Source organism: Gossypium hirsutum, chromosome A02 (genome assembly GCF_007990345.1).
Source record: "Gossypium hirsutum isolate 1008001.06 chromosome A02, Gossypium_hirsutum_v2.1, whole genome shotgun sequence".
Classification (NCBI taxonomy): Eukaryota; Viridiplantae; Streptophyta; class Magnoliopsida; order Malvales; family Malvaceae; genus Gossypium; species Gossypium hirsutum.
The window spans coordinates 9691326-9706358 of record NC_053425.1 but is presented as its reverse complement, the minus strand read 5'-3'; the positions used below and the strand labels follow the sequence as shown (position 1 = coordinate 9706358).

Genomic DNA, 15033 nt, shown 5'->3' with positions numbered 1-15033 from the left:
ACCATATAATTTACCCTATTATAAATTAGAGGAATGGATGATAACAAAGTTTGAGTTATGAGATGCGGACAAGCAGCTTACTTTTTGGGGGTACAGTGCACGTATCACTAGTAAGAGCAATCCATTGTCACACATATAATAAGTAGATAATTCCTGTAATTTTAATCTATGATACAATTATAAGGTAAACACTCTTGGTCAATGAACTAAACTTCAGGCTTCAAAACTTCAATTACACATGAATTATAAAAATGATATAACACATACACTTCAACACATTGTTTTTTCATGTAATTTCAGGAAAAATCCAAAAGCTGTCAAATAAAAATATTAAAATTACAAAATCAACTTCAATATCTAGCCCATATCACAATTGTTCTGCCCTACATTTTTAAAATGTAGTATTTCAAATGCATCATTTCAAAATGCTAATAATTATTATGATTATTTTGTTTAGTTCAATAAATTTTTAATAAAAATTAAGGTTATTAAAATTTTGTGAGTTAGAAAATTATAAAAGAAAAATAAGGATATTAAAAATATGTAATATAAAAACATGCAATTTGTATTCATATCATTAGTTTGTAAAAGGAAAAAAAATAACAATAGAAAATATATATTAGTGTTGATTATGCTTCATATTTCAGTTAAATTTGAGAGATAATCTCCCAATTAAATTTTGTTTATTTCTTTCAGTCGAACTGTGACTGGTCTAGATTATTTTATTATTATTTGACCTATGAATTTTGTATTTACGTTTTGTGAGTTCTTTGTTTTCGGGTTTAGGCTTTAGTTTTTATCTCCATTTTTTGTACTCTTTATTCGTTTTCCATTATTGTAAATTATCTTTGCCCATGGTTTTTTATCCTCTTTGGAAGGGTTTTTCCACGTTAAATTTGTGTGTTCAATTTCTCAATTTCTTCCGCTATTTTTTACTTGTTCGTTGCTTAATCGAGTCGATCCCCAACAAGTGGTATCAGTGCTAGTTCAATTTTTGTAGACCAGCCTGTTCAGAGATAGCAACAACAATGTTTGACATTGAGAAGTTCGATGGTGTCACAAATTTCATTTTGTGGCAAGTTCGGATGATGACAATTCTAGTTCAGACTGGCCTGAAAAAGGTTGTTATTGAGAAAAAGCCTGAGAATCTAGATAAGACAAATGGGAAGAGCTTGATGAAAAGACCATGTCTGCAATCCAGTAGTGCCTCGCAAATAGGGTATTGCAGGAGGTTTTGATGGATAAAACCTCATCCACCTTGTGGAAAAGGTTAGAAAATTTTTATGCGACTAAATCTCTAGCTAACCGTTTAATGTTGAAACAATGTCTATTTATATTTTGCATGAACGAAGGTGAGGTTCTTAAAGATCGCATTAGTCAATTTATTACTCTTTTGAATGATTTAAAGAATGTTGATGTTAAGATTGACGACGAAGATCAAAATATGATATTATTGTGCTCTTGACCCTCTTCATACAAGTCTTTCAAGGAGACCCTGATTTATGACAAAGACAAACTTTCGTTCGAAGATGTAAAGGGTCATTTGTTGAGTAAAGAAAAACTCGACAATGAGTTTGGTTTAGATATCAAGGTAGATAAGCAAGCTTCTATTTTGGTAGCATCAAAGAAGCGAGACAAAAGGTGTTGCTATTGTAAGAAGTTCGGTCATGTCAAAGCAAATTGTTATAAACTGTGAAATAAAAGGGTTGTTGAGAGTAACAAGGAAGATATATGTAACACCCCTCGCCTGCATCCGACGCCGGGACGGGGTTCGAGGTGCTATCTGACTTTTACTAACACTTTCATACTAAACAGGGCCATGAAATCTCAAATAATTAAAAACTTTTCTTTTCACATGCAATCTGTCCCTTATGCGAGCTTACGAGGCCCAATACATGCATTCGGGGCGGTTCGGGACCCAATCGAGAACTCATGAAAAACTTAGAAAAATCTCTTGCGTTAAGGCTTCACACGCCCATGTGCTCAGGCCGTGTGGCCAGAAATAGGCTAATTATCAAGCCTTTTGTCACTCTCACACCACATGCATAGATACATACTTATCCAATAACATACAACGTGGCATAAATGAGCTCTTAAACATCTACAAACATGTTATGCTCAAGTTATTTTCTTATGCAATAAATATTATAGAATTTTCCCATATCATTACCACATACTAGACATAACTATCATTACATCACAAACCATTCATGAAGCATTATTAACTATTTACCAATCACTTAATCCTGCATTAGTTACTAGCTCATCAATGAATCTCAATTCAATCTCTAGGCATACATGTTGTAAGCCACATCACAAGAGATAATAACATACATGCATAAGAATAATCATATGGGCCCATAACGTCATTAGCCGACATAGGCCAATTTACATGATTAATACTACCTTAAAAACAAGCCAATGCCTTTGGCTAAATCATAATATTGCATACTCACATTAAAACCCTATACATGCCATAGACTTGAATCACTTGAGTTTACTTACTCCGATAACGTTAACTCGATAGGGTGATAATATCTCTGAAGGCCTCCAACCCGAGCTAACCTGGAAACTCTAGAAAACATGGGAAATAAGGGGGTAAGCTTTCGCTTAGTAAGTTCATATGAAAACAATAAGCAACTCATTAACTTGTTTTATCAATGTTTACAACATATTCTTAAGTTCACTACAAGCTGTCTTCCTGAGCAACAGTCACTAAATTATTTATATCTAGAGCTACGAAACTCCAAATTAAGTTCCGTTAATTTTTCCTGAAACTAGACTCATTTATCTTTCTTTCATAAAATTTCCAGAATTTTTGACTTAGCCAATTAGTACAGTTTATTCCTCAAGTTTGCTCCTGATTCACTGTCTGACAGTTTCAACCCTTCTGCACTAAAGTTCAATTATCTCATAGTACAGGATTCGAATAATGTTCTCGTCTATTTATCTTGAAACTAGACTCGTATTTCTACTTAATATTTTTTTTCTAGAATTTTTTGGTCAAGCCATTTAGTACATTTTATTAGTTAAAGTTTCCGCTGTTTCAGGGTATGACTACTCTGAACCCTATGCACTACGAATCGAATTTCTCCATGTACAGAATTCCAATGACCATGCCATTTGTTTCCCTTAAAAATAGACTCAATAAGGAATCTATGCAAGTAAGGTATGACTCTTAATAATTTTTGTAAAATTTACGGTGAATTTATAAAATCAGAACAGGAGATCTCAAATTCATTCAGACCCTGTTTCACAAGAATTTAAATATCACACAATATAGAAGTCTTTTTCTTCCTCTATTTCTTTCATGTGAAAATAGACTCATTCATGGTCATTGTTCATAATATTAATACAACACCATTTTATCCATCATGGTAAGAACACATATTATGCATCATAGATCATCATATATCAAGGCATTCTCATAGGATTAGTATACATACTTGCACAACTCGTAACATAACTCGAGTGCATACTCACCAATGACTTACCTCATTGGGACCATCATCAACTCTTTCCTTGGGTTGCCCGTTGAACACTTGGAATACTAATTGGATACTCGGAAAAGCCTTTGCACATAAGTGCCTCAATTGTAGCTAAAGCTACCTCATATCTCATGACATTTCAATGCTCACTCTCGAGCTAGTCATCTAGACTCATAATTCCTAGTGACATGTCACTCGTATCCTATTCTATTCCTAAGGTTCAAACGGGATTTTTCCTCGTCTATTAAGGCTTTGTCTTATCATATTTCTATTAATCACATACACATTAATATCTGTACAATTCATGTAATGATAACATTTAAATACATGTATAGCATGGTATTGTTTACATACGAACTTACCTCGATACCACAAAGGTGAAAAGGACATACTCGTCCATAAATTGATTTCTTTCCGTTCTAGGTCCAAGTCTCAATTTTCATCATCTATAATATCACATTTAGCCTACCAATCAGTCACAATATTCATATGGGTCTAAAAATCATATTTTTGCAAATTTTCATTTTGACCCCTAACTTTTGCATATTTGCACTTTTGCCCCAATGCTCGTAAATTAATTTTTATCACATTTCTTTACTCCTTGAGTCTAGATGAACCATTTTCATAACTATATCAACTCATAATTTCAACTATTTTACACATTTACAACTCATTTTACAACTTAGCAATTTAGCCCTTTTTTAAGGTATTTTCATGCAATTTCTTTCACAAAAGTTGTTTATTAGACAACTAGGACTCATAATCTTCCATAAAAACACAGCAAACAACACATTTACTCTCATGGTAAAACCCTAGACTCTTCATCATTTTGCAAAATAATCCCCTCTTATGAAAGTTTATGCTTTAGGGGTTCCAAAAATACAAAAATCATCAAGCAAAGACATTAAAATCACTTACAAGCAAGGGAAATATGTTGCTGAAATTTTCCAGCTTCAAAACCCTTTCTTTGCTGCATATTTCGGTGAAGGGGAAGAGAAAAATGATAGCTTTTTTTTATTTGTTAATAATAAAACTATTTTGTCTAATTTTGACTTTTCAACTATTTTGTCTCCCATGGCCGGCCATCACACTTTCAATGGCCTAATTTCACTTTAAAGACCCCCAATTTAATATACAAGGCAATTTAACACCTTTAGGTATTAAAACACAACTTTTACTTTTTACGCGATTAGTCCTTTTTCGAAATTGGACTAGAAATCGCTAAAATTAATATACCAAAATTAACATGCACTTATAAAATCATATTATAACAAATAAAATAATACTAAAATAATTTTCTCTGGCCTTGGAGTAGTGGTCCCAAAACCACTGTTCCGACTAGGCCCAAAATCGGGCTGTTACAATATATTTGGTGCTAATTTGACTAAAGAAAGTGGTGATGATTTCTTGTTAGTATCAACAAGTGATAGCCAATCCTAAATTCAGGATGTTCTTTCCATATATATCCTAATAGAGAATGGTTTTCCACATACAATTTGGTTGAAGGTGAGTTGTGTGCATGGGAAACTATTCATCCAGTAAGATAATCGGTATTGGTACTATAATACCCCTAACTCATATTTGTCGCCGGAATAAGGTTACGGAGCATTACCTAACCAACAAAATAGTAAGCCATTCAATTCACACATCAATACTAATATAATCTAATTACAATCAAATACATTCATAATGTCCCTTAATTGAGTCCTCGAGGCCGTAAAAATACTAAAGAAATAGTCTAGAACTAAATCGGAAACATTTGGAAATTTTAGGAAAAAGTTGAAAATTTTGGACTGCAGGGTTCACACGGCTGTGTGGCCAGGCTGTGTGACTCACACAGCTTAGACACACACCCGTATATCAGGCCGTGTGATAGGCCATGTAACTGTCTTACTTGCGTGCTTTGAACATACAGGGGACACACGACTGTGTCGCATGGCCATGTGTCATACACTGATGAGACACACGCTTGTGTCTCAGGCCGTGTGGCCCCAAAATAAACCTTAAAACACAAGTTTACCATTTCAAGTTTGTTTGGACCTTTGGAAACTCAAATACCAACCAAAATATCAGTTCAAAACAACATTAATCGAGTCGAAAACACACCAAAACCAACCTAATAAGTGCCTAACCAGTGTACCCTCATTGGTAGCACAAGTATATATAACTTTACAACAAAATAAACATCGATTCAATTCATCAATTCACTCACACAATACCTAATCAAAATACCTATCAAAGGTACCACAATCACAATATTTCAATTATAACTATACATTATACATACTAGCATAAAACTAAACCTTATTCTTATGTAATATGTAAGTTGGTTATTTGCACAAAATATCATTCATAATATTTACATAGCCAAACATTAACCAAAACCACACAAGAGTCTATACATGCCATATAATCTGAATTAAACATTCCAAAAACTACCGAGATGAGCTGGATAGTGTGACTTTGAGTGTTGATTCGATCGTCCAACCTTCTAAGAATCTATAATGACATTAAACAACACAAGTAAGCTTAATGAAGCTTAGTAAGTTTGATGTATTAAACGATAAATCTTATTGAACTAATTATAATATTTCTAACAATAATAATCATCCATGATAACTCCTTGTCATACACAATTTCAATTGATAAATTCATCGATGTTCAGATCAATATAGGATAAGTAACATATCTTTTAAATTCATTAAATAGATTTCCTTATCGAGATTTCTATTCAAAGATCGACTTATGGGTAAGAGTATGTCAACAGAAGCTTATAAGAGCTGGTCCACCCGAAACACGCCAACAGAAGCTCTTAAGAGCTAAACAGAAGCACATAAGAGCTTAACAGAAGCTCGAAAGAGTTGATCCACTCGAACCACGCCAAAAAGAAAGTATAATGCAAGAGTTCGCAACAAATGCTGAACCTCGATTTACTTGGGTAATATACCAATATCTCCTCCAATACCATCTCCACTCCAAACCCCCATAATATACCAAAACACAATTGTACTCTATCTTGCATTCAATTTCAAAACGAACATCAAATTCAATATTATGATTCAAACAATGATTCATTACCAAAAATGGTACATATGTATATTATCATGTAATATCAATCACCTATTTATATAAAAGTTAATTTTTAACCATACGAACTTACCTTGACTAAATTGTAGAAACTGCAGAATTTCAAGGACTATTCCACTATTTTTCATTTTCCACGAGTATCTACGGGATCTTGACCTAAAATGTAAATTACTCATTTATTAGTATATATTTCATTTCCAATACATTTTACAATTAATATCCTTTTATTTTTTGGATTTACACAATTACCCCAAATATTTACAATTTTTGTAATTTAGTCTTTTAACTCGAAATTCATCAAATTAACCATTTTTCACAAGTCAATATTTAATCCAAATATACTAGGCCCTCAAAAAGTCTCTAATAAACATTAAATTCACTATTAAACCCTAAAATTTTGGCATTTGCACAATTTAATCCTAAAATCAAAGTCTAACAAAAATCACTTTACAAATTCATCAAATAGCATAATCAAAACTCCAAATACATAGTATTCATCAAAAAAATTAATATTCATCAATAAAAACTTCCAAAATTTTTAACAAAATAAAAAAAGGGTATGGGCAAATTGGACCTAGTTACAACGATCTTATAAACATAAAAACTACAAAAAAAAAATTCAATTTACTTACTGTAATAGCCAATTTTGGCCTAAAAAGAACCCAAACCAAATAAACAAAAAATAGTCCAATACATGGCCCAAAATTAAAACAAAACCTAATTAAAACCCAATACCCAGATTTTAGCCCAAATAAACCCAATAGGCCTAAAACTAACCCTAACCCAACTACTCAAATTGTTTCAGCAACCCTAGCCTCTTTCTTCAGCCGCCGCTCACCCCACGCAAGCCAACCACCACGCATGCCACCTCGGTCATCACACCCCTGAACGTCGCCTCTTCCACGCGTCGCATAGCACCTGCAATGAAAGCAAATACAAAGACAAAAGGAAGCACGCGAATGATGGGGGAAAAGATAAACAAAAGAGCAAAAACAAAATAAAAATGAAAGAAATGTTTTGGAGATCGACTTTAAAGAAGAAGCCAAAATCTCATCTTTGGAGCAGAGGGGATTGTACTGAAAAGGGGGAACACGAACTTTAGCAAACAAAATCACAATAGCAAAAACAGGAAGGTTGATTTTATTGCTAGTCTTGTTCTATGTTCTGATTTCATTTCATTTTTTTGTATCATTTGTTTTTTTATTTTTATTTTTATACGAAAATAGACAAAGGAAAGAGGAGGGGAGAAGAACACTTTGAATGGGGAGATTAATAAAAAAGAACAAACTTTCAAAGAGGAGATTTTTTGGTTTTCAGTTCTGATTCTCGTCTGTTATTTCGTTCTTTTTTTTTATTTCACGAAATATTAATAAAAGAAAGAAAAAGATTTACTTCCGATTCACGGTACGGGTACGTTTCGGTGTCCTCTCGCCGATCTGGAGGCCGTCGAACCCCGGGGTTTCGACCATTGGCCGTGGTGGGAGCAAGGAACCGGAAGTTCCTCTTTTTTGCTTTGCGGTGGCCATGGAGGGAGGGAGAGCAAGGGACCCTCTGTTTCCTTCTTGAAACAATAGAAGCTGAAATAAAAAAAGAGAAAAAGAATGGCTTAAAGGGGTCACAGAAACGGCAGCATTTTTAAAAGGCTAAAATGGGATATTTTCAATCATGGTCCCTCCTCTTTTCCTGCGCTATCTGATTTAATCCCTTTTGCATTTTCTTTTAAATTTCGCCCATTTACTTCATTTCATTTTCGCTTTAATCCTTGGCCTATGAAGTCAAAACGCATCGCATTGGATTTGGGATATTGTTTCATTTAGTCCTCACAATTTCGAGCGCGTTTCGATTTAGACTTTGGTGGCTTTCTGTCACTTATAATGCATACTGTTTCTTTTACTCTTTTATTTGGTATTGCTTTTCTATTTCGATTCGTTTTACCACGTTTTATTACGTGCTTCATTTGCTATTTACCTAGAGGTTATAATGTATTTTGTTTTAAAATTTATGTGTCATTTGTATATCTGCCTTCTTTTTTTTAAAAAAAAAAAAACAAAAATTCTTTTATGGGCGTTTTTTCTAAGTTTTCTTTTACCCATCAATTCTTATAACATATACACATGTAGTTTATTTCATTTTCACTCTTCATTAGAATTGTTTATTCCAAGTTTTATATAAATATTATCTATGTTATGTTCTCTTTTGTAATTTGTTTGCTTATTTTATATTTCGTTAATTTGCATGGCTATTTTGGTAAAAAATATTATTATTTTATCTTATGTTGAAAACATTTTTCGTAACACATTATATATCATATTTTACTTTAAAAAGTACCATTTTATATCTTAGAATCGTCTTTTGTATTATTTATTTAAAATTTATTCCATTAGTTTAAATTGTTTTCATATACCTTTCCAAATTCTATTTATTTATTTTAAAAAAACATTCTATTTATTATTCATTATAGATTTTTATTACTCATGCTATATGCTATGCTTTTATGCACATTATTTGTTCCAAAATTATACATATTATCTTTTCTTAAATTGCTTTATACGTTATTGATTTTTTTTTTCTTTTTTAAAAAAAATTCGTATTTTACTTTATTTTGTTTCAACTTGCCTATTAGCTTTTAAATCGTCTTGTTTATTTTATTTTATTCAATTTGACTTGCTTTATACTCTCTTTTTTTTTTTTTAGATTGCTAAATATATTTTGTTCCTTTTTTGCTAATGTTAGTATGTGAATGATGTATGTGAGCCATTATCGTCATTGCATGTATCATAAATTGTTCACTTGCATCTTTACCTTATTGTTGTATATTTACGTGATGTTAGTCATGTATTATCGCCCATATTTATTATTATATTGTATTTCATATCATCGCTTTACAAATTAAACCTCAATGTATTTATCCAATAAATCACCTTATTTTAACCTAAATAAATAACACATCTTGCTTGAATATTGCATTCGCTACTATTCAAAAGCAAAATTTTCCAAATAAGGCAATGTCATGCATTTTGAAATATCGAGGAATTGTGCCATAACTCACGGGGTTTCGATTTTCTCGTTGTTTCTAAATAGCAAAATATCCTTTTCAAGTTTTAAAACACATGAAATTCTCATTCAAATTAGGAGACAACTTTGTGCTCGTGAATTCATGGTATTGTGTCCTAACTTACGGGATGTGATACTCTGATATCTCGAGACAAGGAAATCTCTAAACAATCGATTCAAGCTAACTCAAGCATTTTTAAAATCGACGTCAATAAAAAGGATTGTATTTTAAAATCCATTCCCGATTTTCAACTTTCGACATTAAGACATTAACTAATCAATTCGGTACCAATTTTTGGGCGTGTCGAGGGTGCTAATCCTTCCTCGCACGTAAACGACTCCCGAACCCATTCTCTCAAGTTTCGTAGACCAAAGGCACTGTTTTAGTAAACTGAAATTGATTTATTAAAACAAAGGTGATCCGATCACACCTAATAAAGATCGTTGGCGACTCCCGTTTTAATTTTCACTTTCAAAACAAAGTCGATCCCCTTTTTTAAAAAAATGGTTTCGGCACTTACCATGCAAAGACAAAAGATGAACAAAGCTTCCTAGCTCATCAATTGTGAGGTTAGACCAAGAAGAAGATAAAAAATGAGAAAAATAAAGCTTTTGTTTCAATTTGTTTCTTTAATTTTGAATAATTTGCAAAATTACCTTTAAACATATTTTCTTTTAATTTTTCTTTAATTATTAATACTCATTACAGTCCACTATCTAAAATAGGGATTAATTCCCCTATTGGTCCTCCCATATTTACTACTTAGGCCATTCAATCACCTAAATGCTATAATTAGCATATTTTGTACTTTTACAATTTAGTCCTTTCTCTTTAGTAATCTATCTAAACGTTAAAATTTCTCATTCAAATTTTAATACGGATTTAATAACTCTATAAATATTCTAAAAATGGTAATTACGAGTTGACACAATGAAAATTTGTGGTTTCGAAACCATTGTTCCGTCACCACTGAAAACCAAGTTGTTATAAGTACTGTTAAAATTAGGATGCATGATGGCATGATTATGACACTCTCAAATATCAGGTATGTACCTGGTTGATGAAAGAATCTCATCTCATTGAGTATTTTAAGCTTGAAAGGTTACAAAATCAACATCAAGTCGAGCGGCATTAAGGTGTCTCGTGAGGCTCTTATTTTGTTGAAAAGTAAAATGACCGACAATCTTTATATTCTAAAAGGTACTACAATAATTGATGAAACCAGACGTCCCTTATTTGTTACAGAGTTAAAGTCAAATCGTTTGGAGCGGAGACATAGGAGGGGTAAATGTATGACTTTTCGTTGAAATAAAGTTATTTTTTGGATGCAGGTTTTGAAAAGTTAGGGCACTGTGTTTGTGAAAATCAGACCTGAGTTAGTTTTGATTTGGTAGTGCACAAGTCGAAGGCTAGAAGTCTTCCAGCTTCTAAGTACAGTTTCGACTTAGTTAATTCCCTACATAGTTCAAGATAAGCTCGTAACAGGCTTTGGCAAAGATGGCGTTGTGGAAATACTAGTCAATGTGGAGATTTATTGAGTATGCCTCATATTTCAGTCAAATTTGAGAGATAATCTCCCAGTTAAACTCTGTCTTTTTTGTTTTAGTCGAACTCTAATTAGTATAGATTATTTTATTATTATTTGACCTACAAATTTAGCCTATAAATAGGCTCTTTTACAACTTTAAAAAATACACCCATTAAAAGATTAGAACTCATAACACTTTTGGAGAATTTTGTGTTTACGTTTTGAGGGTTCTTTGGTTTTGGGTTTTGGGGTTTAATTTTTCCCTCCATCTTTTGTACTCTTCATTCTTTTGCCATTATAGTAAAATTATCTTTGTCCATTATTTTTTATCCTCTTTGGAGGAGTTTTTCAACGTTAAATTTGTGTATTCAATTTCTCAATTTCTTCCGTTATTTTTTATTTGTTCGTTACTTAATAGAGTCGATCCCCAATAATTAGAATTAAATAAAAATTATATTTTGAAGTTTAAAGTTTTTTTATATAGTGAGACAGTATGAACTAAATGAAAGAAGATTATGAAGAATTTTGGAAGATCACATCTCTAAATAGAATTTTAACAAGAAATTTAAGGTTGAGTTTGATTCTAGAGAACATATGCTATTTTTGTATTATTTTCTTGGAAAATGAAAAACACTTAAGAAAACATGTTTTAAAACTCCTTATAAAGTATCTTATCAATTATATTTTTTCCTTCTAAATCTCTAGTTTAAACACACTTTAAAATTTTAGCTCTCAAAGACTTGTTGGTTTGGTTTCCTTTCTTTGTTTCTTTTATAAAGGTTTAAGGGTTAAATAAGTTTTTGTATTTTTTAAAAAAAATTAATTAAGTCTTTCAACAAAAAAATACATTCAATTTTAAACATTAAAACGAGTTATAAATTTTTTTTAAATTAAATAATCGCATAAATCTCCATAAAAAAATAATCAATCAGCAATATGTATCAACACCTACTAAAAAAAATATGAATTTAAGAGAAAATAGTTTGGGATGAATGCTCATGTTGTTAAAATATAAAAATAAGTAAAGAAGAAAGTAGGGGTGGTGGTAGGTGGTAGGTGGTAGGTGGTGTGTGACAAATTACATATGTTATCCACTGCTGCTACCTAATCTTGGAATTTCACCTACTAAATGATTCGACGTGCTATAAAACATGTTTCATTAAGAGAATTATGGAATGATTATTTATATGTTTTTAGTTTGACTAATGGGTGCCATTTTACATTTAAATATCCAAACTCTCTTTATATATAAATAAAGTGTTGAAAATTATATTTATAGACAATGATGAATTTAAATTCAGCTATTTTAGAATAAGATAATATAATATATTTCCTCCTAAATTTTGATGCAATTAAAGATATGACTTCAATACCTTATTTATATTTCTACATCATTAGTCTAAATCTATTTTAAGTATGTAATTTTAATATTCATATAATAATATGGGAATGGATTCACTTAAAAGTGATGTAAAAATAAAGTATTTTTTTTATTATTTCGTATATCTTTTTATAATTAATAGTTTAATAATTTAACTATTGTAAATTTTCAAATCAATAAATAATAAATTCAATGATTAGATAAAAAAATAAAAGAAAAAAAATAAATTAAAACTTAAAATTTGTTCTACAAATTTAGATGCTAGGTTATGGTGTTAAGTAAGTAAGGTTAATGAGGCCATACAACACACACCAAGCACAAGTGCTACCTGACCTACCGACCACCGGACAGGAACCACATTAGCTTTGATTTTGTTAATATACCAAAATACCCTTTGCTTTGTTGGCTCCGCTCTATTCCAAAATGCAAATGGCTCGGCCGATAAGGTTTCTGTCTGTGCTCCGTAATTACATTATCCTTAAAACTCTTTCACACCAAAAACCAAAACCCAAAAAAGCGAAAGGTTGTTGACGACGAACGACCAATCTCAAACAACACCATTTCTCATGTCTTAAATTCCGATTATAAATTTCAGACAGAAATTATAGAGTTAATTGAAGGTGGTTTCTGAATGGATGAATCATCGTCATCTTCATCTTCGGACAAGACGGCCAATCTGGATTCTGCGCTCCATTTATTGGGGTTTCAATTACAAGATTTGTCCCCTACCAAAGTTAACGGACACCTACATGTTACCCACAAGTTCTGCCAGGTTTCAGTTACAAAGATTTTTCCCCTTCTTTTCGTTTTTTGTTTTGAAATAATAAAGTTGCAATCTGTATTGGCAAAAAGCAGCCGTTCAAGGTGTTGCACGGTGGAGTATCGGCTCTGATAGCGGAGGCGCTGGCTAGCATCGGGGCTCACATGGCTAGCGGTTTCCAAAGAGTGGCTGGGATCCACCTTAGCATCAATCACTTAAAGCGCGCTGAACTTGGTGACTTTATCTTCGCTGAAGCTACCCCCGTCAGTCCTGGCAAGACCATTCAGGTACGGACTGTTACTATTTTCCCATTTATGTATTTATTAGGTGTTGAGAATTTAATCCCATTTTACTATACTAAAAAAAAAAAAAAGCAGTTTAACAAAAAAAAGTTTATCTGTTGGATACTTTATATGCAATAAAATGATAAAAACAGCAATCCAAGTCTGGGGTTTGATTTCTTTTTAGACAAAAGGACTCAATGTGAGAATGATTGTAAAATTCAGACCCTAAATAATAATTTAACTTTTTATTGATATATATTTTTTAATCTTAGGCATCAAATTCTGTCTATATTTGTTTATTTGCATGTTCGTTGCCTAATGCTCCGCTGTACATGTAAATAAATAAAATGGCTATACTTGTTATCAAGTTTGAAAAAACTAAGAATGAAGGTGCGGTAAGCAGTGAGACGTGGACGATTTCAAATATTTTAATGTACATAATTTAATCAACTAGTATGTATGTCTCTAAAGGGATAAATCTTAAATAATAAATATTGAGACGTGTATTCAATTCTCACTTGAATAGCCATTCCATTTCTATCTTTTTCAATACTGCTCGCTGTAAATTTCTTGGAAGAACTTCTGTCATCAGTATCAATGTCTACAATTTACATGCAAAATGAGGTCTTTCTCTTCTCCATAAATGCTTTCTCCATCACTAAAAATCGGGGTTGTCCTGGGATCAAACTCGAAACGGGTGTTAACTAAAGATTTAACCGCAAGTCTTTTACCGCTTGCTTATCTATGGATCAATCGGCAAATTTTCTATCAAAAAGTAAAATAATTTTAAAGGAAATATGCCAATGTCTACCACCCGTGCCCTAAATAATGTTGCTAAAAAAATGCATACAATTGTGTATATGAAGAAGGTTACTTAATTAATGCTGCCAAATGGTAGGTATGGGAGGTTCGACTGTGGAAAACAAAGGATTCAGCTTCAAGCTCGGATAGCAGAACCTTGGTATCATCATCAAGGGTTACTCTTTTGTGCAACTTGCCTGTGCCAGACCATGCTAAAGATGCTGCAGACAATCTTAAGAAGTATGCTAAGCTATGAGTATAAATTGTATTCTACTTGACACTATATTTGCTCTAATAAATTCAACAAACATAACTTGTATTTATATTTTTTTCCTTGGATAAGGGTAGGGTTATCTAGGGATCGAATTCGGAATGAATGACTGAAGATTTGAACAAAGTCCTTTGTCCACTTGTATTTATATTTGTATTATATATATCCCTTACTTTCCACCGGTTGAACAACAATTTCTGCAATCTCTCTTTTCCCCCAATCCATCATAATATATGTGAAATATATGCTTAAACCCTACTCTTTTACTGCCTAGGAAAGTATAATGGAGAATTAAATGCATACGCATCTGATTGAAGAATCTGATGACCAAAAAGCGGTAATAAAAAACAGAGGATAAATGATAAGTCAAGCAACAAT

The 15033-nt window shown here is 32.1% G+C and overlaps 1 protein-coding gene and 1 long non-coding RNA gene across 2 annotated transcripts; one reads left to right on the top strand and one right to left on the bottom strand.

The window, feature by feature from the left end:
- Positions 1–2242: 2242 nt before the first annotated feature.
- On the bottom strand, positions 2243–4473 carry LOC107952583 (uncharacterized). The gene is made up of 3 exons (XR_005911545.1): positions 4407–4473; positions 3851–3934; positions 2243–2574 (listed from the first exon to the last, which is right to left on the bottom strand). It is a non-coding gene; the product is annotated as an uncharacterized lncRNA (long non-coding RNA).
- An 8351-nt stretch (positions 4474–12824) lies between these two features.
- Positions 12825–14832, top strand: LOC107951560 (1,4-dihydroxy-2-naphthoyl-CoA thioesterase 1). Its single transcript, XM_016886645.2, has 3 exons — positions 12825–13311; positions 13395–13586; positions 14482–14832. Exons 1-3 carry the CDS (start codon positions 13171–13173, stop codon positions 14638–14640), a joined length of 492 nt encoding a protein of 163 aa, XP_016742134.1. The 5' UTR covers positions 12825–13170; the 3' UTR covers positions 14641–14832.
- The last annotated feature ends 201 nt before the right edge of the window (positions 14833–15033 follow it).

What these genes read in the sequence shown, in the direction of transcription:
- LOC107951560 (XM_016886645.2), top strand. Translation starts at nt 13,171, where the DNA reads ATGGATGAATCATCGTCATCTTCATCTTCGGACAAGACGGCCAATCTG. An exon ending in TTACCCACAAGTTCTGCCAG is followed by an intron (nt 13,312 to 13,394) that starts GTTTCAGTTACA and finishes GGCAAAAAGCAG; the next exon opens with CCGTTCAAGGTGTTGCACGG. An exon ending in GTCCTGGCAAGACCATTCAG is followed by an intron (nt 13,587 to 14,481) that starts GTACGGACTGTT and finishes GCCAAATGGTAG; the next exon opens with GTATGGGAGGTTCGACTGTG.